This window comes from Melitaea cinxia, chromosome 13 (genome assembly GCF_905220565.1).
Source record: "Melitaea cinxia chromosome 13, ilMelCinx1.1, whole genome shotgun sequence".
Lineage (NCBI taxonomy): Eukaryota > Metazoa > Arthropoda > Insecta > Lepidoptera > Nymphalidae > Melitaea > Melitaea cinxia.
In genome coordinates this window covers 4,937,809-4,961,621 of record NC_059406.1, presented here as the reverse complement: position 1 = coordinate 4,961,621, position 23,813 = coordinate 4,937,809, and the positions used below count along the sequence as shown (strand labels likewise).

At 33.1% G+C, this 23,813-nt stretch overlaps 1 protein-coding gene across 1 annotated transcript in view; it reads right to left on the bottom strand.

The window, feature by feature from the left end:
• The window catches only part of LOC123659269 (voltage-dependent calcium channel subunit alpha-2/delta-3-like), a 36,294-nt gene that overhangs the window by 4,651 nt on the left and 7,830 nt on the right, over positions 1–23,813 (bottom strand). The window contains exons 11-22 of the mRNA XM_045594518.1: positions 23,515–23,541; positions 23,286–23,366; positions 17,224–17,298; positions 15,654–15,761; positions 14,922–15,181; positions 10,906–11,063; positions 8,214–8,333; positions 7,642–7,835; positions 4,596–4,742; positions 1,169–1,447; positions 568–664; positions 12–178 (exon numbers count right to left, since the gene is read on the bottom strand). Coding sequence (XP_045450474.1) covers positions 12–178; positions 568–664; positions 1,169–1,447; positions 4,596–4,742; positions 7,642–7,835; positions 8,214–8,333; positions 10,906–11,063; positions 14,922–15,181; positions 15,654–15,761; positions 17,224–17,298; positions 23,286–23,366; positions 23,515–23,541 — 1,713 coding nt within the window. The remainder of the gene's footprint in view (positions 1–11; positions 179–567; positions 665–1,168; positions 1,448–4,595; positions 4,743–7,641; positions 7,836–8,213; positions 8,334–10,905; positions 11,064–14,921; positions 15,182–15,653; positions 15,762–17,223; positions 17,299–23,285; positions 23,367–23,514; positions 23,542–23,813) is intronic.

The window sequence follows — 23,813 nt, the reverse complement described above, 5'->3', positions numbered from 1 at the left end:
CAAGCAAAAACCTGCAGTTGGTAGAGTGCGCGCGAGCGATCGCAGGCGTCAAAGCGTGTCCGGTTGACGATCACGCGCGGGTCGTAGAGCCGTTCGTACTTCTCACGTTCGTAGTCGCGCCGTAGACGCTTACGACGCTTTTCCTTCTCCGCTTCTGTGTCACCGTTTGCGAAGCTACCTATTATTTAAATATTAATTTTTAAATTCCGAATTACAGTAGTTTACCAAAATGTACCCATATAAAGCTATACAAATCCAGCATATATTAGAGTGGTTTGCCTTTAAGGTTTTATGTGATTATGTATTTCTATATGTTATTAAAACAATGTTTTTTATAAACAATACATTTCTGTAGATAATCATCGCTCTGCTAAATTGCGACGCAAGTGTGTTAAAATACTGTATTGTACACTAACGAGACTGCGTATGTGTGAATGTGTGCGCGTGTATGTGATGACGTTACAGGCAGTTTCGACAAGTTGTTTCTCCAGACGTCCCTATATCGACTGATAACTAATGTAAAGATGGAAATGATTATAAATAATTAAATGTGATAATATTACTTACTTGTATATAGCAAATAAAGAAGAGTAAAAAGTTGTTCACCAGCCAGTGCTATTAGTTTAACGGAATACCAAACCGACTGCAATAGTGAGGATATCGTCTGAAAACAATATATTTTACTCAGTAAAAATTGTGCTTGTCATGGAAACCAAATAACTTAAGAATTGCTTTCACAAAATATAGTCAATTTGTAAACACATTTTATTATTGTGTTTGCTCGCAAACGAAACAAAAAACCGACTTCAATTACATCGACAAGTAATACAACGTAAGTAGACGAAAAAAGTTAACAAATGCAACAGTCGTCACTACGATTTTTTAAGGGTTTCCCTCGATTTCTCTGGGATTCTATCATCAGATCTTGGTTCTCTTATCATCGTACCACACTTGGGGCATCTCCTTTCCGACAAAAAAGAATTGAAGAAAACAATATACAGCTTTTTTTGAAGTCGGTTAAAAAATCATATTAAAGGTATTTAGCGTTAAGTACGAATTATTTCTAAAACCTTTTAGTTTAGTCAGTTTTTCTACAAATATGTGTATAAATGCATTAGTCTATTAATTTGAAATACTAATACTAGTATAAAGTGTCGGAAATAATTACCGGAGCTCCCGAGGGCAGAAGTTTCTCATTTTTTGGTGGAAAACAAACACCTTGATAGTCATGTACCCAGTGCAATTTGAAAATATTAGCATTGAGCAGCGCTGCCATCGCTGCGGGATGTAAATTGGCGAGATGTTCTCTCAGTGACTCCTCTTCCTCATCTCCCTCACTATACTCTCGAATGCTGGAAATGACCCAACCTCCTTCGTCGATGATGACACAGGACCAGTCTTTGCCGTCGCATCTCGCTTCACAATCATCTTCGTCTTCTTCATCGCACTATGAAACATGAAAAGAAAAACTATGTAGTATTCTGTCAGTAGCAGCATCTTACGTATGGGTCGACAAACGATAATTGATTAATGTGTAAAAATACGACAAGCATTGTAACAACACGACGAGGAGAACACTAAGGACCATCCACCAGGATCCAAACTGGAAAGAAATACCATATAAAGGAATTGAGCCCGCTAACCGCCGGTGTTTAGACGCATACATGGCGCATGCACCACTACACCAGTCGTAGCAGTTAAGTTGTCGGTCCCCGTTATTAACATGTACACCTAATAGCGATCGCTGGTGATAGTAGAGAATATGTCCGCCAACCTCCACAGTGGAGAAGTGTGGTGGAGTAAGGTCCGATCCCTCTCCAACACGGAGAAAGATGGCTGTGCCCAGCAGTGGGATGTTACAGACTGAATCGTAAAACAATAACACCATGAAACTTTTTGTCGACTAACATTTACAGGCGAAATAAACATTTATTTCAACATTAAGGTTCATTTGACTCTTTGTGTGTGTTAAATTAACAATTAACGACATTCAAGATTACTTCTGGATTTATTAATGAAATAAATACTACTAAAACATATACATGGTTGAAATGAAAGTCAGTTTTCAATCAGACCTCAGGCCAAGTTCAATGTTACCAGATGATACCCATATGTTCTTTGGTCATAAAAGTTTAAATGTTGCTCCAATTATGCTATTTATATTATTTTATTATATAAATTACAAAACAAATAAGATCCTTTATCTCCGCATAACACGTTGGACAAAGTTATAGTCAATTATTATTCAGCAGTTTATGCGGAAATCTAATTCCTCTTTTATCAATTATGATGTAAATAATCGTAATATCCAAAATTCAGCTTACAATACCCAGCAACGGTTACGAGAAATATAAAAGATTTTTCACAAGATTAAATGTAGAGGCAATAAAAAAATTAAGCATTGCAACATATTGACTTTGATCGATACATTTTGATTTATGACAAAATCAATTACCTAACTTTAAGCGAGTAAAAATACGATATCATTCATTAAAATTGAAGTCCTAATCGTATAATTGAATTAAAACGTCATCTATAAGATGCGTACCTGATATTTTTTTAAACTTATATACATATCTACGATAATTGTGTTTGCAGGCAAACGAAGAAAAACCGACTTCAATTATATCGAAAAGTAGTACAACGTATGTAGACGAAAAAATTGTCAAGTAATTAGGCATTATCAAAAATTAATCCAAAAGTTGTCATCAGATCTCGGTGAAATTTAAATGTGACCACATGATAAACGTCGGCTTTCGATTAAATTAAAAATCATCAAAATCGGTACACCTAGTAAAATGTTATGCGGATTTTCGAGAGTTTCCCTCGATTTCTATGAGATCTCATCATTAGATCCTGGTTTCCTTATTATGGTACCAAACTAAGGATATCTCCTTTCCAACAAAAAAAGAATTATCAAAATCGGTTCATAATCGACGGAGTTATCCCCGAACATACAAAAAAAAAATTAAAAAATATATACGGTCGAATTGAGTAACCTCCTCCTTTTTTTGAAGTTGGTTAAAAAAAGTTGTATATTTTTAAAATTAACACTACAGTTAAATAACAAATTAATAATTAACATCATTAGGTACTAACCTAACCGAAAAAAAAATCAGTATTAAAATAAATATACTTTTTTGTATCATCACTACATAGTATAAAACAAAGTCGCTTTTTCTGTCCCTGCACATGTATGTACGCTTAAATCTTTAAAACTACTCAACGGATTTTGATGCGGTTCTTTTTAATAGATAGATTGATTCAAGAGGAAGGTTTTTATGTATAATAACATCCATTAAACAGTGGAAAAATACTGTTATTTTGGAGTTTTCTAATGTTATGTCGTAAATAATTATTTTTTTTTTGCTTAAATTGCAAACGCAGGCTGAATCCTACGAGATTTATCAAAATAATGTACTAAGTATTGTACACATTGAAAAGGTCTACAGAAAACTCCGCGATGGTATATACCTATCTCTTATGGATATCCCACAATAACATTTTTTTGTCATTTACTTTTTACGACAAATAATGGCTAATTTTCGAAGCGATTTCAACCAATAAAGCATTAATCCTTATCCAATTAAATACCTTAAATACATTGTTGATTGAATATAGATCTATATGGCCCTTTACAGCATATTATTTAAATGAATATTTTCGAAGATATCACAGATTTAAAAATTGCGGGTCGTAGCGTTTGCGGCGGTACCGGCCGGCGAGCGGTGGCGGCAACGTGCCTATAAATAGCGCGTCGGAGGCTGCGATTCTCCCGATAGCATTTTGAATTTAGCAGCGATCGGATACGCATCCGATCCGATCTTATTATCGGAGCTCTCTAGCGAGGAAAATAACAATACTTAATAAAACAGTGCTTTTCAGCGCGACAACGTATCAGTAATTATAAGTAACTTACGATAAGTAATTGTATGATAGTAGTTTTAAAATATAAATTACATTTTATTGTAAGGTTAATTTTTAAATCGCACTTATAGTAATAATTAGTATAAGTACATACGGTTAGATAAGATTAACCATAATTTTTGTATTGGAATTTTCTATTAAGATCTTGGTTAAAATTTAGAGTTAGATCAATTGAATATTAGGGAAATTATTTTCAAAAATCGTAATTTAAGTTGAGGTATGTAAGTTCAGAAAAAGAACTTAATAGAATAGGTATCTTTTGTTGTTGATGATTGTTGATTATCTTTTGTTTTTAGTCGAACGAATAGCAAAGTATTTTTAATTAATTTAAAATCGTAGTTTAAGTTGAGGTATTTCAGTTAAAAAAAAACTGAATAGAATACCTAATCTTTTGTTTTTCATGATCGTTGATTATCTTTTGTTTCTAAAGTAAAAAACGTAGTATATATTCCAAAGATATATTGTATTTCTGTAGTGTATTTAGCATCAGCAATGCACCCGTGCGAAGCCAGGGCGGGTCGCTAGTACTTAATAAAAAATAAAAGAAAATATTACGTTTTACACAAGTAAGTTTTTAAGTCTTTTTTTTTAACCTTATCTATTTGTAGCGTTTTAGCTGCAATTTACGAAAACCTTACTACGGTTAAATTTAGCTTCTATTCACGTACCTCATCAAGTATTCGCAAGTTAGTAATGGAGTTGAGCAAGTCCTCCAAGTGCTTGGGATGGAAGTGGTAGCCGGCAACGCCAAATACGCCTGCGTTGGTGAGTCCAACAGTGCGGGCGGCCGTCAGCCACTTGTATCGTTCACCGAGCTAAAAATATGACCAGAAATACTATTTTTTTTATTTATTTATCAAATAAATAAAATTGTACATATTTAATATTTTTTAAATATCATTAAAAACCACGCAGGTTTTTAGTGCGATTTAACAATAACTGAAATAAAAATACAAGTGTATCTCTAAAGCGAAATTATATTTGTAAAGGGTTTTTTTTCTGGTTCATGTTTTGTCCAAAAAAATTCGCAAATGACCTTTTTCTACCATTCCGCGCAGATGTAATAGTTTATAGTCAACTGACTTAAATGAATCAGTCTGTAGTGTCCTATTGCTGGTAAAATGGCTCCTTTCTATGTAGGAGAAGAGTTTTTCATCACTCATCATCATACGTTTCAGCCTGTCATAACACACTGCTGGGCATAAGCCTCTTTCCTCATGAAAGAGAACGACCAGAGCTTAATCGACCACGCTTCAGCCTGTAATATTCCACTACTGGGCATAGGCCTCTTTCCCCATGTAGGAGAAGAATCAGAGCTGCACCAATATGGGTTGGCGGATATCTTTCCTATTATGAGTAACGATCGCTATGAGGTGTACATGATAACAACTCGGATCGGCAGCTTAACGTGCTCTCCTAGACACGGTGGGGAGACCAACAAGGACTAACAACCAGACCGGAAATAAATATTTGTATAAACATAAGTATCCACTCCAAGCGAGATCGAAACCGCGACCGTCGGTGTTTAGGCGCCGCCGACACGGCACACCCACCATTACACCAGAGCGTATTTTTATTATCTATACAAAAAAAAAAAAAAATTATTTTATAACTCTGCGAACTGAATAATAACTTATTTGTTAGATTCCGTGCGGACAAAGTTGCGGGCACAGCTAGTACTAAATAAACAACGTGACGGTAAAAGATTTTCTACATTTTTTTACACTTTTTCGTTCTATCATTATGTGGTTAGAAAATTATAAAACAAAAACTGGTGGACTGTTTAATTTCCATACATTACTTGCAATATTTTATTGTGCTTCCCAAGGTTCGCACTGCTCTGGCTAGAAGACAGAGCAATTATCTGTCCATTTATTTATACAATCGGGCTGATAAAATATTAAATTATTATATCCTATCCCTGAAAGAACTTAAAGCGATTGTTTTCAAGTGGCTGTCCTTGCTGGACTACCAAAAAACTGAAGATCTCCTCAAGGCATACAGGGGTTAGTAGGCACTTCTTAAATAATTTAATGCGCAGACATAAAAACACCCATACTCACACCACTCACACACACACACACACACACACACACACACACACACACACACACACACACATACACACATACACATATAAACACATAGATATGCACTTTATCCTGTACTATTATATTTTATTTTTTATTTTTTGATTATGTCTAGTTTGCTTAAAGGTAATATATTTACTTAGGTTTTCTTGTGTAAAATTTGCTTTAGAAATAAATAATGGAAGAGCACACTGGTTCATTGTGGCACAGGCTTTGCCAATCACAAGAAATTAGGGAACTCATTATTGTATGTAAATATTTTTATAAATAAAGCATTATTATTATTATTATTAATATTTACTTTTATACATAAGTAGTCTATACATATATATGTATAGTCTGTAAATTATATAAGCACTTCATTTTTATATGACTGATTATTGTAATCTTTAATAAAATGTTTTTATTTTTAAATCTTTTGATAAAACATCACAGTTCGTAAACAAGATAATTCCTAAATACGAAGAATTATTTGATCAGATACGTAATCAATAAATAGAAATCTAAAAATGAATTTGGCAATGACCTAAAGTGTAGTTAAATTCTCGATCACACTAGTAAAAATTGCAAGCGATGAAAACCAAGTGAGGCCAAAATTGTAAATCCAAATGAGGTAAAAATCTAGACAAAATCTTTAATATGACAAATATACGTGTATATATATAATATTATAAAAACAAAGAACCCCGTCGCATCTGTCTGTGTTTGTCAGTTATTAACTTAAAAATTACTAATTGGATTTTCATACGGTTTTAGCTAATAGAGAGGAAGGTAAGGAAGTAAATTGGTTAAAATATGACGACAGTTATTAAAATGGTTGGAATAAATTGAGCCGCCTTCGATCTTACATAATAGATAAAAGTTTTTTAATATGTATTATTACAAATTCGTTTGTCTATAAAAAAATTACCAATCCACTGGATGGGTGGGGTAATAGGGTACTAGTACTGAGTTACTCAGTCTCTACTCAGTCTGAGTAGTTTGTTTAGGAGGCTGGCAAGAGCAATTGCGATAGAGCATTGAGTTACCTAATTCTGAATTGTCTCCGACTTCTCTGCACAAAGGATTCAGAATGCTAGTTTTACCGGTTTTTATTGTTGTATCTAAAGTCTGCACATTATTATTTAGCACTCTTGCCTAATAAAGAACATTTTTCTTTTTCTTCATAATTATAATAATCACAAATACGCGTCTACAAGCACACTTGTTTATCCCTTACTATTCCTTATTCTATACTAGTGTAAATAGATAATATAATCAGCTGTATATCTAGACACGAAAATTAATAGTACGAAAACACCGATAAAACACCCACAGTATGAAAGAGACTTACAAAAGAAAGAAAAGATACGTGAAACGGACACATAGATCTTTAAATATTTTTTGATACACATATCGGAAGATAAGCTTAAAAAAATAAAAGAAAGAATTGTTTAGTTTTATAAAACCACGATGCAGTGAAACTTTAGTGAAAGAACATTTACATTAATACACAGATCAAAACACAAAAATATCGCGGAACACTTGCGACATGCGACATGCGAAATGCAATAGATGAACGTAAAAGTTTTGGGGAGATAGAATAAAAGCTTCACTTTAAAAAAGCGCCCCAGTACAAACTCACCGGCGGCGCGGGCAAGTAGCTGTTCCGGCGCAGCGCGGCGGGCGCGACGGGCGCGTGCACGAGCAGCGCGCCGGGCGCGGCGGCGGCGCGCCGGAACCACGGCTCGGCGGGCCCGCGCGCCCACGCGCCGCCCTGCGGCGGGTCCGCGTGCGCGCTCGTCGCGCGGTGCACCGCCCAGCGCATCAGACCGCTCTCTGCCACGAAAATATGCTTTCATCGAACTAGACCCTCTCCTCTGGAGCTTTTACACCGTGGAGCTATTTTTAAAATATGTTCGCATACTCGTACATATGAAGAAAGTACTGGAGCCGTATATACTTTCTCATGAGGATTCAAAGATAAATAGGTTTATCGTTCAGTGTAAACGATCATAATGTTATTGTTCCGGCGCTCCGAGATATTCTGACGGATATGAAAGCGAGGATTAAAGACACAGAATAAAGATCGTCTTCCGTCTAAATGAAAAAGGTTTACATTATTACCCTGTTCTGTTCTTAATAATGGCATTTTTAAATTTAATTTATGTCTTTTTATAATAAGATTTATTAAAATTAATAATCGAAACAATATACCGCTAGCAAAGAAAGTCGTAATAGAGCCCAGCGAATGTTCTCCCTGGATGGTATCAATCTCCATCCATGGACCGGTGGCGATTACCTCTTTGCACAGACGGGCCATTAAATCTTCGTTGCCTGATAAAAACATTTGGAAAGTAAATATTACTAAGTATTAAATAAAAGATGGACGATAGAAAATTTGAAATGAACAAGTTAATTAATTGATAGTATTTAAAACTCGTCAACAGACGAAAAAAGGATTAAGATGGTTTCATTATTAAAATAGGTAAATAAAGAGCAGTATTCGTTCATTGTGTCATTCGTCTGGGTTCGTCGTGTTGGGTGGGTCGTGGGTCGCAGCATTCGTCTGGGTGTTTGTGCAGTCCTTGTGGGTCTCTCCACCGTGCCTTGGAGAGCACGTTAAGCCGTCGGTCCCCGTTGTTATCATGTACACCTGATAGCGATCGTTACTCATAGTAGGGAATATATCCGCCAACCCGCATTGGAGCAGCGTGGTGGATTAAGCTTTGATCCTTCTCCTACATGGGGAAAGAGGCCTGTGCCCAGTAGTGGGATATTACAGGCTGAAGCGAATTCGTTCATTAATGGGAAAATTTTGGACTTCCGAAGTTTAGCATAGAAAAATTCTAAAATGTTTTTAATTTAAATTTAGAAAATCTACTAATTAATAATTAACTTAAACTATATAATTTACCGATATGAGTAAAATACAGGCACAAAAATTAGAACATTTGTTCTACCATTAGAAACGAGCTTTTAACTAAACTAGTGGTCGCCCAGTGGTTGAAATTCGACCATTATTAAATTTTTAAATTATAAGTTTGAACATTAATCAAAAGAGTAATATGCATGTGTCTGTCAAATATATGATAGTGTGTGTAATGTTTATTTATTTATTTATTATTTTTTTATGCATAATTTTAAAAATATATTAGCATTCTGCACTCCTTCTCTATATTAACCTTTCGCGCAATTTTCGTAAAAATGGGTACAAAGTTTTTGCTTCACGTATATAGATCAATCAATAAGTATTAGGTATTAGGTAAACGGTTATTTTTTTAAATTTAAAGTTATAAATATTTTTTAAATTTGGAAGTATCTATGGTAGATATCATTAGATCTATTGATAAAAAATAACTGTCAAATTTACATGAAAACGTAATATTAGATTTCTATCATTACTTATTTTGATTTGATTACACTGATATGATTTGATCAGATATTTATCTTTTCAACCGACTTAGAAAAAGGAGGAGGTTCTCAATTCTATTGTATTTTTTACGTTTGGTTACGAATTAACATTAACATAGAAGAACATTTCACTGGGTGGACCGATTATGATGATTTTTTTAATCGAAAGGTGTAACGTGTTATGTCCTCCTATTTAAATTTAATTGAGATCCAACAATTACTTTTCGATTTATATCTAGAAATGCATATTTAGTTGTCACTTTTTTCGTCGACCTACGTTGTGTTATACCACATAACTTTACACTTGGTAAATCGATTTTGATAATCTTTGAAATTTTTAAAAAATTTTAAAATGCTACAAAGCAACGATTAAAACAAAGCTGATGTTTGTCTTTTAATTCCAATTAAATTTGGTTAAGATCTGACTTGTACTTTTATCTTTAATAATGCCTATTTACTTGACTATTTTTTCGTCTATCTACATTGGCGATGTATTTGATATAAAATATCTTTGATACTTTTTTTTCATGTTTATGATAAATTATAACACGCTTATTTGTTTATTTTTTCGATTTTTTTTTTTAAATTTGTTGACGTGTATCACTCGCTATTAGAATCTTTTCTAAAAATTCTTTAAAAGGCTCTTGCCTGAAATTAAATGTTTACGTGCTCGATTAATAAGTACGCTACAGTACTGTGACGTATTTGACGTTAAAAATTCTTTTAAAATTATTTTCTAATTATTAATGTAATTCTCATTAATGATAATATTATTTAAATAATAGGAAAATCCTACAATTATTACTAATAATAATTAATAATTAATATTAATACTTTATTTACTACGATAGCCTTAACTCAACAAAATTTTAATATTACATGTCGATTAAAAAAATTAAAGTGTAATGTATTATAAAAACAAAAATATATCGTATTATTTACCGTAATCATATTTTTATATATTATCTGAATTACAATTGTGAAATAAATTTTAATAAACTATTTAAGTTTTGCAAAGAATTATCCGTTAATTTTTAATATGTTGTTACTAGCTATCGATAAAGCTTTAAGATAAACAGTGATTTTATGGCAGAATAAGCGCAAATATAAGAAGGATTAAATTTAAGGCGTTCTATGTAATCATCTGTAGTAAATGTAAAATATATATAAATAAATGCTTCACACAACGGCTTTCAGTAGGATCTTATTGTTATTTGATCAGTGGGAGTTTGGAAATATACCATACAAACACAAACGCCCAGAATACATGAAACATCAGAATGACCTACAGCTAGTGCAGCAGCCAGCGCTATAACGAGTACATTTCTATTCCGATTAAGCTAAAGCTTGCCATTTTATCTTTTAACTATAATAACGTCAGAAACCTTGTCGACTTTAAGAAAAATATATAAAAATGTGAGAAAAGGGCCAGTTTGAATTAAACTTAAAGATGTAGCAGAGACATCCGATTAAGAGTTTTAAATTCTCAACTAACATTGGTAAGGTTTTTCAAGAAGAGATGGCGTTATTGGCGTAAAGAGGTGATTTATTTTCCGCATCGCGAAGTTTGGTTCGTCTCTTCTTCGTCGGATGAAATGAATTATTTCATCATTCTTCTCTTTGAAATGAGGATCGACGTACTGGCAGTATAGCCTGAAACAATTGTCTTTAAATTAAATTAGCTAAACGAAAACACTTGTTTTTTATGTTTATCGTAAATGGTGTATTAGATAGAGGCCATGCGAAAAACATATCGGAAAATTTAATACACAGTTATAGTTCGCGTCATGTAAAAAGAACGCTGAAAGAAACGGGAGGGGGTGCGTTTGCGCATGGGTATACTCACGCACAAAAGTACTACTGTTTTATTTTTTAATTAGGCTTTCACTCGCGGCTTCGTATAATGGTTATTGGTAGGTACATTAAAAAATACTAGAAATACAAGTGCGAATAATTCGGACTAAATAAGTATAATAATTATCACTTTACAAAATCACATTTTTTTTAAACAAAAGCAAAAACAAATTTTTGAGTTATTGAAATGTCGTATTCAAAAATATTAATTATCTGTACTCTCGATATTCGTATCTTAATAGTTTTTATGTGTTTAAAATGATAAATTGATATTTGTTTTTTTGTGAAATAAATAGTAAATGGAGAATTTTGTAATTTAAAACTTTTGTGCGCGATAATATTTTGATTCGACGTCAAACTGTCCAACCAATAGCACACCGGCAAGCATGCGACACGTGATAAACACGCCCGCTACCCCATACCATCAAATAGACCGATAAATCGCTTCTGCGCAGTTTCAAGGCCAGCGTTCTAAGTAATTATAAACATTTATTTTTAAATTTTGCTATTTTTGAGTTATCTAATTGTAATGTAATATTTATATATATATATATATATATATATATATATATATATATATATACATCCAGATACATTTTTGGCGTCAAGCACGAACTGCGTTATTACGACGTCCCTCAGTTATGCTTACATTTTATATGTTTTTTCTGCGAATGTTGCTTATTTTTTTCATTTTAAATTCCGTGGGTTATATCAATTTCTTTAAAGTTCTTTTTTGAGAATATTCTGCTTACAGTTGTGCCCAACCATTTATGAACCCCTTTCATGATACTTATGTTATTGCTTCCTCCATATATCCATATAGCCTCACTTAATGCACCGATTATTTAGCGTCCTATATAAGTAATGATGAAATGAGTGAGAAGTAAGCTGAAATGCGACGTTGCCAGTTTTCTAGTAGGTGTGATCATCTATCGTTAACTTAAGAAATAATTCTATTACGCTCGTTGAAATTTTAACATGTAACGGTCATAGGAACACCTCCAATTTTTCATCTTATAGTAGCTCTCTTAATAAGCTGCAACATATATTTTATTTAGGCTTTTAACATTTTAATTATTGACGACGTAGCACATCATCAGAATAATAATATAATAAATAATTATTTATCGTTGTGTCCATTTGTTATAAGTATTCTTTGACTCAAAGAATAATAATAAATAATGTTCCCTTATCCTGCCACGGATACTTTCTGTACATTGAAGATATTTAAAAAAAGTGATACGGTCTATGAATACAGGTTACTGAATCGAACATTTTTTTTATATGTTTGTATGTGTCGTTGTGTCTTCATCACGCCAAAACAGCTAAACGGATTTCAAGTAATTTTAGAACATGGGTAACTGGGTATCCAAGAATACGAGGTTATTATTTTTTCTTCTTCGCTGACGAATCTTATAGGTTAATTAAGTTTTATAGCCACAAATAGTTGTGCCACCTGCTTTTACAAATAACATATTATTATCATTTTCAATATAAAAATGTCTCATGGCTAAAATTTTTTATACAGACTAAATAGTCTAACTACTTAACTCTATTTCACTAGAATGATTTACCTAAGTCGTCGTCTGGCAAATTTAAACGTCATCAAACAATATTTACTTTCAAAAATATAAAGTATATCTTTTAAGTAGGTTTCTAATTTTTTTTAAGTGGATAACAATAGTTTATTAAACATTATACATATTTACAATTCACAACTTAAGAACTAAATATTTACAAATAGTTTTGGTATAAATCATGTCCGCGTGGAATCGTGTCAAGAATGCTGACAGCATTTTCTCGTTGAATCGATATGCCGATTCTCTGGGCAAAAAAATGCACCAGCCCTCTTGTCACCAGTGGAGGCAATAAGGCGAGGAGTTATCTCATTTAAAAATAAATTTAGCACTGCTACTTCAAGGTCCAAGTGTTTCGACTGCAAATGACACAAAGATGTAATTTGAAATTAATGACGAATACTTGTGCCGTTTAGTCGTTTTAGCTTTTTCCGCTGCGGCTCCCGCTTTTAAGGCTGTTTCCCTGACATGAGAAGGAGCAAGTGTGTCAACGCAGGTTGCGTCCCACAAAAGCGCCCGTCCCCTTTCCCAGGGAACCAACGTCAATCCATCAGGTCTCTTGCCATCATTGCGACTAATTCCAGTAGGCTCGATAAGAGCAGGAACGTCGATGGTGGCAAGAGCTTTTTTATGGTATCGTTTAGGGAACCGTGGCGGGAAAACCTACCTGAACTCTTGTTACAGGAAAGGCCGTGTAGTCCGAAAGAATCGACCTCTTTTCCGCACAGAGATCTGTGTTCAAAGCTCAGTGGAGCTCCCAACCGGAGACCGAGAGCAGTTCTAAAACTTTCATTGTCTAAAAGTGTCCCAAAGTTTTTTGACAGCATTGCGTGTAGCCTGTATTGGGTCAAAAGCCAGAACAGCTGCAAAAAAACTTCGTATCCTTAATAACAGTATGCGTCAAACTAACGTCCGTATATGAGTTACGTATTGCGTAGCCCTTACCTTATATACGGACGTCGTAAACCTGTATACCTACTATTCGAACCACTACATATTCGACATCCATGACCAAACCGTCACTAAACAAAAAACACAAATTTTCAGTAGGGGCGCTCAGTAACCAAATAAAAAATCATTGAAAAAATGTATTAAATGTAACAGAACCTTTGTTTTTTCAAATTCAAAGAGTGTTACCCAGCCTGGCTTCCATGTGCATGCAAAAAAAGTATAGATAATGTATATTAACTTATAGAAATATTTTTATTTTTATGACAAAATAGTGTCACTTTTCCGTTTAATATGTAAATTCAATTCGTAAATTCGTTAAAACCTCACTTTTTCCTTTTAAGTGTACTTTTATTTTATTTTACTACTTAAGCAGTATATTGCAACCGAGCGTCAAATAAGCAGCGACACGTGCGTAGCAACTTCGGCAAACTGTTTTTAAATGATTTGTTTTGACTTAATTGAATATTTCAAAACCTTCAAATACAGTCAGTTTGGCAACGTCGCAATAGGACGTCAAATAATCGGTTGTATCGGAAGAGTTTTAGCAGAGTATACGCTCTGTCGATATACGCGCTAGACTAGCGCTGCACCGTTGGTGCGGAATTTCGCGGAAGTTTTAGTTATACAAATGCAAATGTCTCAACGATTTTTTGGCTTCCGGCGATTTTTGTTGTACAGGTAGCTAGAGCCAAAAGGACTAATGGGACATCGATTAAAAAAGTGGCGTCCGATATGCGGACGTCTAAAGGAGGTGGACGCCAGTTTAGATGCATTTCGGCCCATGTGGGACGCCTAATTATTAGCAGGATGTATATATATATATATATATATATATATATATATATATATATTTTATACAATGATAGGCTTGCGTTTGACCACTATTTCACCTAATGATAAGTGAAAATGCGGTCTAAGATGGAGCACGCTTACCTAGAAGTAACCTATTCACTCGCGACTTAAAAGATCCCCAGGTATATAGTTTTCCGGAAAAACAGACGTTAAACTCTACGTAAAAATAAGGCACTAATAGTCGCGAAAATGATGTAATTATACGAAACACGTTATTCCTATATTTGAAAATGCAAATGCAACAAGTTAATAATCGTATAAATAGTAGTTTAATTACCATTCAGGATGTACCGAAAAATCAGTTTCATGTAATGTCTTGTACGCTTCTTCAGCCAGCTTCTGTGTGAAAATACCATCTGGAACAGCATGTTTTGCATTGTATTTTGGAAGAGCGACCACCACCGTGTAGTGATTCATAATTCTCTTCCAGTAATAGTCCCTTTTCTCTAATATTGCACGCATCCCATTTTCGAAGACGCTCTTAACTTCTATTGTTCTTTGTCCATTGGGTTTGTCGACAATCAATTCTTTTCGGAACTGGCAACGAAATGTAATATATATTTTTTCTATTAGTAGATATGATAGAGCTTAATTTTGTTTATTTTGTAATTGGTTGATGTAATTAAATTTATAATAATTACAAACACAGAACAGGTCTAAAGCGACGTTAAAAATATTTTTTTAACTTAGGTACCCAAGAGAATCTTAAGAAAATGGGTTATAAATCAATATAAAGAGTATTGTTAAATATAATTTTTTGCTTGATATTTTGTTTAAGGTTTCGATGATTACATTTTGACTTACTACTTGATATTTAGTTCGTTTTATTTAAATAAAACGCTTCGAGACTGAAGACACACAATTGATTTATCTACATTAGAAGATAGAATGGAAGATTTGAATGAAATCTTTTTTAATGAGTCCACTTTAAACACATCACGTACTGAAAACTGGATGTTTACGAAAAAACAAAAATTATGAATGAAGTAATATTTCCTTGACATGTCACCTCAAGCCACTCCTCCGGGTAATCTCTCGGCATACGATCCTCTGCCGGTTGCTCCACATCCAAGAAGTCGACTGTGCGATAACCTGGTCTCAAAATATCCCCATCGAACTGAAAAAAGTCGTTCTTTACATACCCCTCTCTTCCCTTGGGTATCGTAGACGCGACTAAGGGATAACACAATTCCACTACCACCTTGGAACTTATAAAGCCGACCGATGGTTTTGAAATACTCAGGCCGAAGGGCAGCAGCGTCTTCGGTGCGACAAAGCTAGCCCTGCGGTCACAAACCTGCCTGCCCGGCGTGGTGATCATGGGTAAGACACATGAGTTCACGCCATTTTTGGCGCGAACTTGTGGAGGATTATGTCCAGCAGTGGACTGCGACCTCGATAGGCTGAAGTGATGAAGCCGCGGGTAAAAGCATATTTACATAGTATATTTACATAGATCTATATAACATTCATACACTTTAACATGTAGATATACAACAACGGTCATTTATTTCTGAGATAGGCAACTTATAGTTTATGTCTGTATTTTACGTAACAACCAGTTGTTGTAGAATAACACATATTCATAATTAAATAACCCAAATTAATATCTACAGCACAAAATTCGACGGATTAGCTACTTGGACATAAAATCCATAGGTATAATGAAACGTTGTGAAATTGCATTCATTTTATGATAAAATGATAAAATTTTATTTTTTCATACGAGTATATACCTGGCGTTTTACTAAGTAAGTTTATTAGTAAAAAAAACTACTATTTTGACACAACTGTGCTCGCAACATTAGACACCTATTAATAATTAATTTTGAAGTTTTGAATTGTAAATAAGCGTATACAATATTGTAAAATTATGAAAAAAAAAATTAAAGTAGGTACTTACTGTCTAGTAAAGCATTAGTGCCAAATTTTAATTATCTATACCATTTAATCAAAAGATCAAATCTAAAGATAGCAAAAGTGTTTGCATGTAATATCCTAATCTACATTCATATACGAAACATACGTACATTATTACGTTTACATACTTTCAGTATTAGGCGATGGTTAAAGATGGTGTTACAATTAATATGGATCAAAAATATTGTATTTTTGATTCGTAAAATTTCTAAAACTTTAAAAGAGTTTAACATTTTGATCATTTTTAGGCTTTCGTACCTCAAAAGGAAAAATCGGAACCCTTATAGTCCTTTCCAGAGCTCTAGCTACCTTATTCACCACAGCGACACAATACAACTTGAGAGCAGTATTATTGAGCTTTGATCTTCTCTAAGGTTGTGGTATTTCTGTACCAAAACATTTTTGTTAAATTGCACGCGGATGAAGTCGCGAGCATAGCTAGTATTATAATATATTAATATATAGAAAACTTTATCTATTTATAGGTAATAAGTATTATCAATATTAATAAATAAAGTTATTATTATTATTATTATTATTAATAATAAATAATTTATGAAAAGCTTAGGTAGACTAGTCATAGAATATAAGATGTATTTTATTGTTATCGCATTCAGGTAACATATAAACGCATATATATATCTAAGTATATCACTCACCACAGTTTTGGCGTTATCATGTATAACGATATTGCCTCTGTGATCCACAACCGACAGTGATCCACCAGCACCGAGCTGTGGACAAACATTGGATATACGAGTATGTTATAAGATGTTTACGTCTTAAAAAAATAATAAGCGGCTCACAATCGCGACGATACCCACTAGGATTTATTCTTAGGTTTGGAAACAAGCACAATATAGATACAAGCATAAACTTTCCATCACGGCAAACATCTGCATAGCTTATTTATACAAATGTTTACCACGAGTGGAATCGAACTCGGAAAGGTGTCGTCGTATAATGTACAAGAATTAAGACGTTGTGGAAAACGCTATTTGACGGAAGACGGTATCTTCATAATTTTTTTTGATATAATATTATTTTTTACAATCGGATTTCTTTATACGCTTCAGCCTGTAATATCCCACTGGGCATAGGCTTCTTTCCCCTTGTAGGAGAAGGATCAGAGCTTAATCCACTACCATATTCCCTACAATGAGTAACAATCGCTATCAGGTGTACCAATGGCCTATTCTAACTCATGCTATTAAATTCTGTCCGTAACTACATAAGTTAGCAGGATACACTTTATCCAAAACCGGTGAAACCGGACCTTAGACAGAGAATAAATTAGCTAATTAACATATAACCGTATTATAATGTGGTCTAAGTTATCTTATGGGCAATTAAAGTTCATTACACCAAAAATTTAATTCATTTGTTGTATACTTATTAAAAATGCAACTCCTTCTTAAACCCAAAATTTTTATTGTAATAGCGATATTGTAGTATATTTGTAAAAAAATTGAAAAAATTATTTAATTTCACGCAACCAAATGCGAAGTAAGCAATAATTTATTTCGCACTAGCTGTGCCCGCGACTGCGAATAACTTTATTGTTAAATTCCACGCGGACATGGGAATGAATTTCTAAAATAAAAGTAGCCTAAGTTACTCCTTATTACATCAGATCTCGGCAAGTGAAAGTCCTATCAAAATCAGTCCAGCCCTTTCAGAGATTAGCCGGAACAAACAGACACGTAGACAGACGGACAAAAATTGTAAAAAAATGTTATTTTGGTATATGTACCATGTTTATATACATAATATGCATTTGGTAAAAAGAGGTTAATTTAATATTACAAACAGCCACTCCAATTTTATTTATTTGTATAGATGTTTTGTTTCTGGAATATTAAGTGTTTAAAGATTTTCATCAACATAATTATCTTTACACGATAAAATTCTGATAAACAATACGAACAGTTTAATCTCTGAATGATATTTTAATTATCAGAAATATTATCTTAATACGTCCGTATTTCTGATTTGTATTCATATGATAAATAATTTTTTTTTTTATCATTTAAATGAATTATGAATAGGAAGTTTTTTGTATATTTCCTATATGCTAAGTTTTGGTATATAAAAGGATGTTCGTAGGTACTAAAAATGCAATTTAATTTATAATTGTTACAACGAAGTTTAGTGTTTTGTATTCGAATTAAGATTGAATTTTATCCTTGAAATTTATTTTACTAAAAAAAAAAGAAAATTCTTAAGGTTAAAAAGATAAACCGCGGAAAAAAACTATTGTTTAATATTATAAGTCAGTTTATCAATTTAATTTCATTAATACGCTAAGATGTTTCCCTCCGTTTTTAGGAATAACCTCACAATTAATCCACATAAATTATACATATATTATTTTATAGATAATTGCTCGCTCTATCAGCATCCACAACAAAAAAATATTATGCTTTTTAACCGACTTCATAAAAGGAGGAGACTACTCAATTCGATCGTGTATATATATATATATATATATATATATATATATATATTTTTTTTAAAGTATGTTCAGGGATAACTTCGTCGTTTATGAACCGATTTTGATCATTCTTTTTTTATTGGAAAGGAGATAACCTAAGTCTGGTACTATGATAAAGAAACCAGGATCTGATGATGGGATCCCAGAGAAATCGAGGGAAACCCTCGAAAATCCGCATAACTTTTTACTGGGTGTACCGATTTTGATGATATTTTACTTAATCGAGAGCCGATGTTTATCATGTGGTCACATTTAAATTTCATCGAGATCTGATTACAACTTTTGAGTAATCTTTGATAATGCGTATTTACTTGACTATTTTTTCGTCTACCTACGTTGTATTATTTGTCGATGTCATTGAAGTCGGTTTTTTTTTGTTTGCCACCAAACACAATTATGTTTTTGTAAATTAAATAATTATTAAAATTATATATATATATATATCGATAAATTTTTGAAGTGAAACTTTTTTAGGCGCATGAGGATAATTTTTTTACGGATGAAACGCAATAATAATAATATTAACGTCACGACAATGTGCAACGCCTTTGGCGAACAACAGAGCCACCAAGCGTGTACTATAGAAAATACAAAGGTTGTTACATTAATATCGATAGTATTACATTGCAAACTAACTAGATGGCGCTGGAACGGAAATGTAAAGCTTTAGATTTGTGTAAATATAAACGAGACTTAAAAATTAGTTTGCCAAAGAAGTTTGGCTTCTGACATGTGTACTTTGTACCCAGCATAGATATAGTAAAAAAAAGTAGATAATGCGCGGCCTTTGTTGTTAGTGAAGCCACAAAACTCGGCTCCTTCAAGTAAATACACGCGCTCACGCACACATATGCATCAAACTACGCTCATTTTCGTTAGTATGTCACGAGGCTTCATACAGTAACTTTGCTTATAAAATGACGTCTTGTGTGATTAAATGGTGCAAAAACAATACCAAAGTAAACAAAAAATCTGAAGGAATATCGTTTCACACGTAAGTACATATAAAACTTTAAATTTATTGTTATTCCAAAATAATATTGAGGTTATTCGGAACTTATAATTTCAATGTCACGAAATGACGTACCACGGGAGTGTTGTCAGTAGTTCTTTTTTTCAATACCCCAAAATGTGGGTAAGTAAATTGTACGCAATCAGAAAAATAATAAAGTAAAAAGTAGACACAGTTATTGTTTTTTTTTCTCGTCTTATTTTATGTTACATAAATTGAAAATAAAAAAATCAAAATATATTTATGAATTATTAACTCGTTTGTTTTATGTTTTAACTTTTTACAATTTTTGAGTAAACTAGGTACCCATATTTTACTATCAAATTTCATGGTTTTAGGTTTCCAACGAATATTTTAATAAGAGATGAATGGGTAGCGGCTGTAAGACTGAGAAAATGACCACGATTATGCTGGCCATGCGCATAAAGTCAATTTAATATGATTAGTGATTGAAAAATATTTGAACATAAGACTACATCATATTAGTAAAATGCAAACAATGACGATGACTCTGAGTTCTAAGCGACAAAAATTTTAAAAACTTATACAACATAAAGGATTCTAGGTTTAAGAAAAATAGTTAAAAAAAAACCGACTGCAAACTGAAAAGAGATAAACAGAGGGGATAGGAAGTGTCCATTCATACGATTATCTTACGAATATATTTTTTTATTATTCTACCGATTTTTTGTTTTATTTTTAGTAAATTTATTTAAAACTATAAACAGGTTTTTATTTTCACATACACATTTTACCTATATTAAATTAATTGTTTAATAAAAATTTTAGGGACTTTTTTTAAAAGGTGTCAACATTTCATTCACTCACACATCTTTAAAAAAGTGGCTTCAGTTTTCTGTTCTAGGTGCGTTATCTACCTTTTTTTAACCGACTTCAAAAAAAGGAGGAGGTTACTCAATTCGACCGTATATATATATATATATTTTTTTTTTTATGTATGTTCGGAGATAACTTCTTCGTTTATGAACCGATTTTGATAATTCTTTTTTTGTTGGAAAGGAGATGTTCATAGTTTGGTACCATGATAAGGAAACCAGGATCTGATGATGGGATCCCAGAGAAATCGAGGGAAACTTTCAAAAATCGTAAGGGTGACTAGTAAATTTAATCATGTTTTCATTAAGTACTATAAAGCACTACTATTTAATAAAGGTCTGGAGTCGATCTGATGATGGAGAAGAAAGATAGTCGAGGGAACTCTTCAACAATTTATAGCAATTACCTGCTTTTTAAACTTAATTCGTTTTTATTGATGAAAACTTTGCACCTGTATGAGTTATAAGTGCCATTACAGTCTGATGATGGAGACAAAAGTTAGTCGAGGGAACTCTTTAACGATTTATAGCAATTACCTGCTGTTTGAACTTAATTCGTTTCTATTGATGAGAACTTTGCATATATATGAGTTGTAAGTGCCATTTCAGTCTGATGATGGAGACGAAAGATAGTCGAGGGTACTCTTCAACAACTTATAGCAATTACCTGCTGTTTGAACTTAATTCGTTTCTATTGATGAGAACTTTGCACCTATATGAGTAACAAGTGCCATTAAAGTCTGATGATGGAGACGAAAGATAGTCGAGGGAACTCTTTAACGATTTATAGCAATTACCTGCTGTGTGATCATCTGTGTCGCAGGACCAGGTTTGATGATGGAGCCCATAAACACTCGAGGGAATTTCTCAACAATTTACAGCAGTAACCTTTTGCTGTTTGACGACCGCTTTGATATAATGGTGCATCTGCCGTGTCGGCGGCGCCTAAACACCGACGGTCGCGGGTTCTATTCCAGCTCGGAGTGGATATTTATGTTTATACAAATATTTATTTTCGGTCTAGTTGTTAATCCTTGTGGTTCTCCCAACCTAGCCTCGGAGAACACGCTAGGCTGTCAGTCCCGGTTGTTATTACGTACACCTGATAGCGAACTTTACTCATAGTATGTCGACGCGTTAGCGCAGCGGTCACAGCACCGGCTGTTGCGCTGGCGTTAGTGGGTTCAATCCCCGCGCACGACAGACATTTGTATTGACCACATAGATGTTTGTCATGATCTGGGTGTTTGTGCTTGTGTAATGTGTATGTTTCCGAACCCCCGACATAAGAGAAAAAGCATCCTTGTTAGGTCTACCCATCACTAAAAATTGTAAAATAAAATAATTTTTAACAAAAAAAAAACCGACTTCAAACAGGAAACTAAAAAGTGAAAAATAAATTTACTTAGTACAAAGTAATTCGTATTTTGATTTAGTTAATCAGAAATGATTAAATAAATATTTTATAATTTTGAAGTTGGTGCCAAGTAAATACTACAACAACCTGGCTACAAAAACAAATACAAACAACACACACACAACAAACAAGAACAAAAAATATTATTAGATATGTCAAAACAATAACAGAATAATAACAGTATTCAACCTAATAGTCAATGAAACAAATTATGAAAGAAAACTGAATACAACTTATGAGTAGATACTAAAGTAGTTATTGTTTTACTTGGCACCGACTTCAAAATTATAAAATATTTATTTAATCATTTCTGATTAAATAAATCAAAATACGAATTACTTTGTACTAAGTAAATTTATTTTTCACTTTTTAGTTTCCTGTTTGAAGTCGGTTTTTTTTTTGTTAAAAATTATTTTATTACTTGATCTATGGTACCCAGGCACTTATTTTCAGGTTATTTTTTTCCTCAAATCAACGCGGATGTAACCGCGGGGCCCAGCTAGTTTAATTTCATTTAGTCACAGTATTTGTGAAACGTCAATCAAGGTCAATAAAAGGGTACTCGGAACAGAGATTAGTGATTTAATATTACTACGGTGTTTACTATGCTGTAGGGAAAGAACCCATTTTATCGTGATACTAAGCAGTATAATCAAATTACTCAATAGTCATGTTGTAGAATAATACAAGTATATGAATCCATTGAAAGGTGAAAATCATCGTCTCCTCAGTATGATGAATCTTAAGTCTTTTTGGTAACCGTTGAGCTTTGAAACTACATACTGAACCAATAATAATAATATTTTTCATAAGTCGACAGTTTCATTATCTGAAAGCAATGTCAGCTACTAGAAATTTTTACTGCAGAATATTAGCTATAAACGTCAGCTTGTAATCCTGTACATCATAGGCCTTTAGATAATCACGCGCGTGTAGACTAATGCCTAGCACATTTTACTCACCAGGTAATAGGGTAGCACTAATTTCAAATGATCTATGGGGATATCCACTCCAGCTACTCCCAGCAGTCTATTGACAGGATACTGCAAACAATAAAAAAAATTATCACTAGTATTATCGTGCCTCTAAATGATTTTAGATAATGTAGAGTTGGTAATTAGCGGGAAAAACCTCTTAAAATACCCTCGTGAAATTATAAGGAAAATATTAGATAATATTACACATAATTACCGTCCTTGTCGAATTCCTTTGCTTTTCCTGAAACAAAAAATAAAATGTAATAAGTAAGATAAATAATTAACGCTCTTACGAAAAATCTAAAGATAATGGAACGTTTATTATGGAACCATTAAGCAGTGATAAAGAATTATTCTTTAATCTTTTGTAATTACAAATGTATTTTTCACTAGAAGGGGTACCATAAAGCTAGTGTGTATATGACGAAACTTTTAATTTATTCATCGAAATAGGTAAACATCTAGCACGGCAATCTTGGACAATATATCGTTATAGATGAATGTCAATTTGGC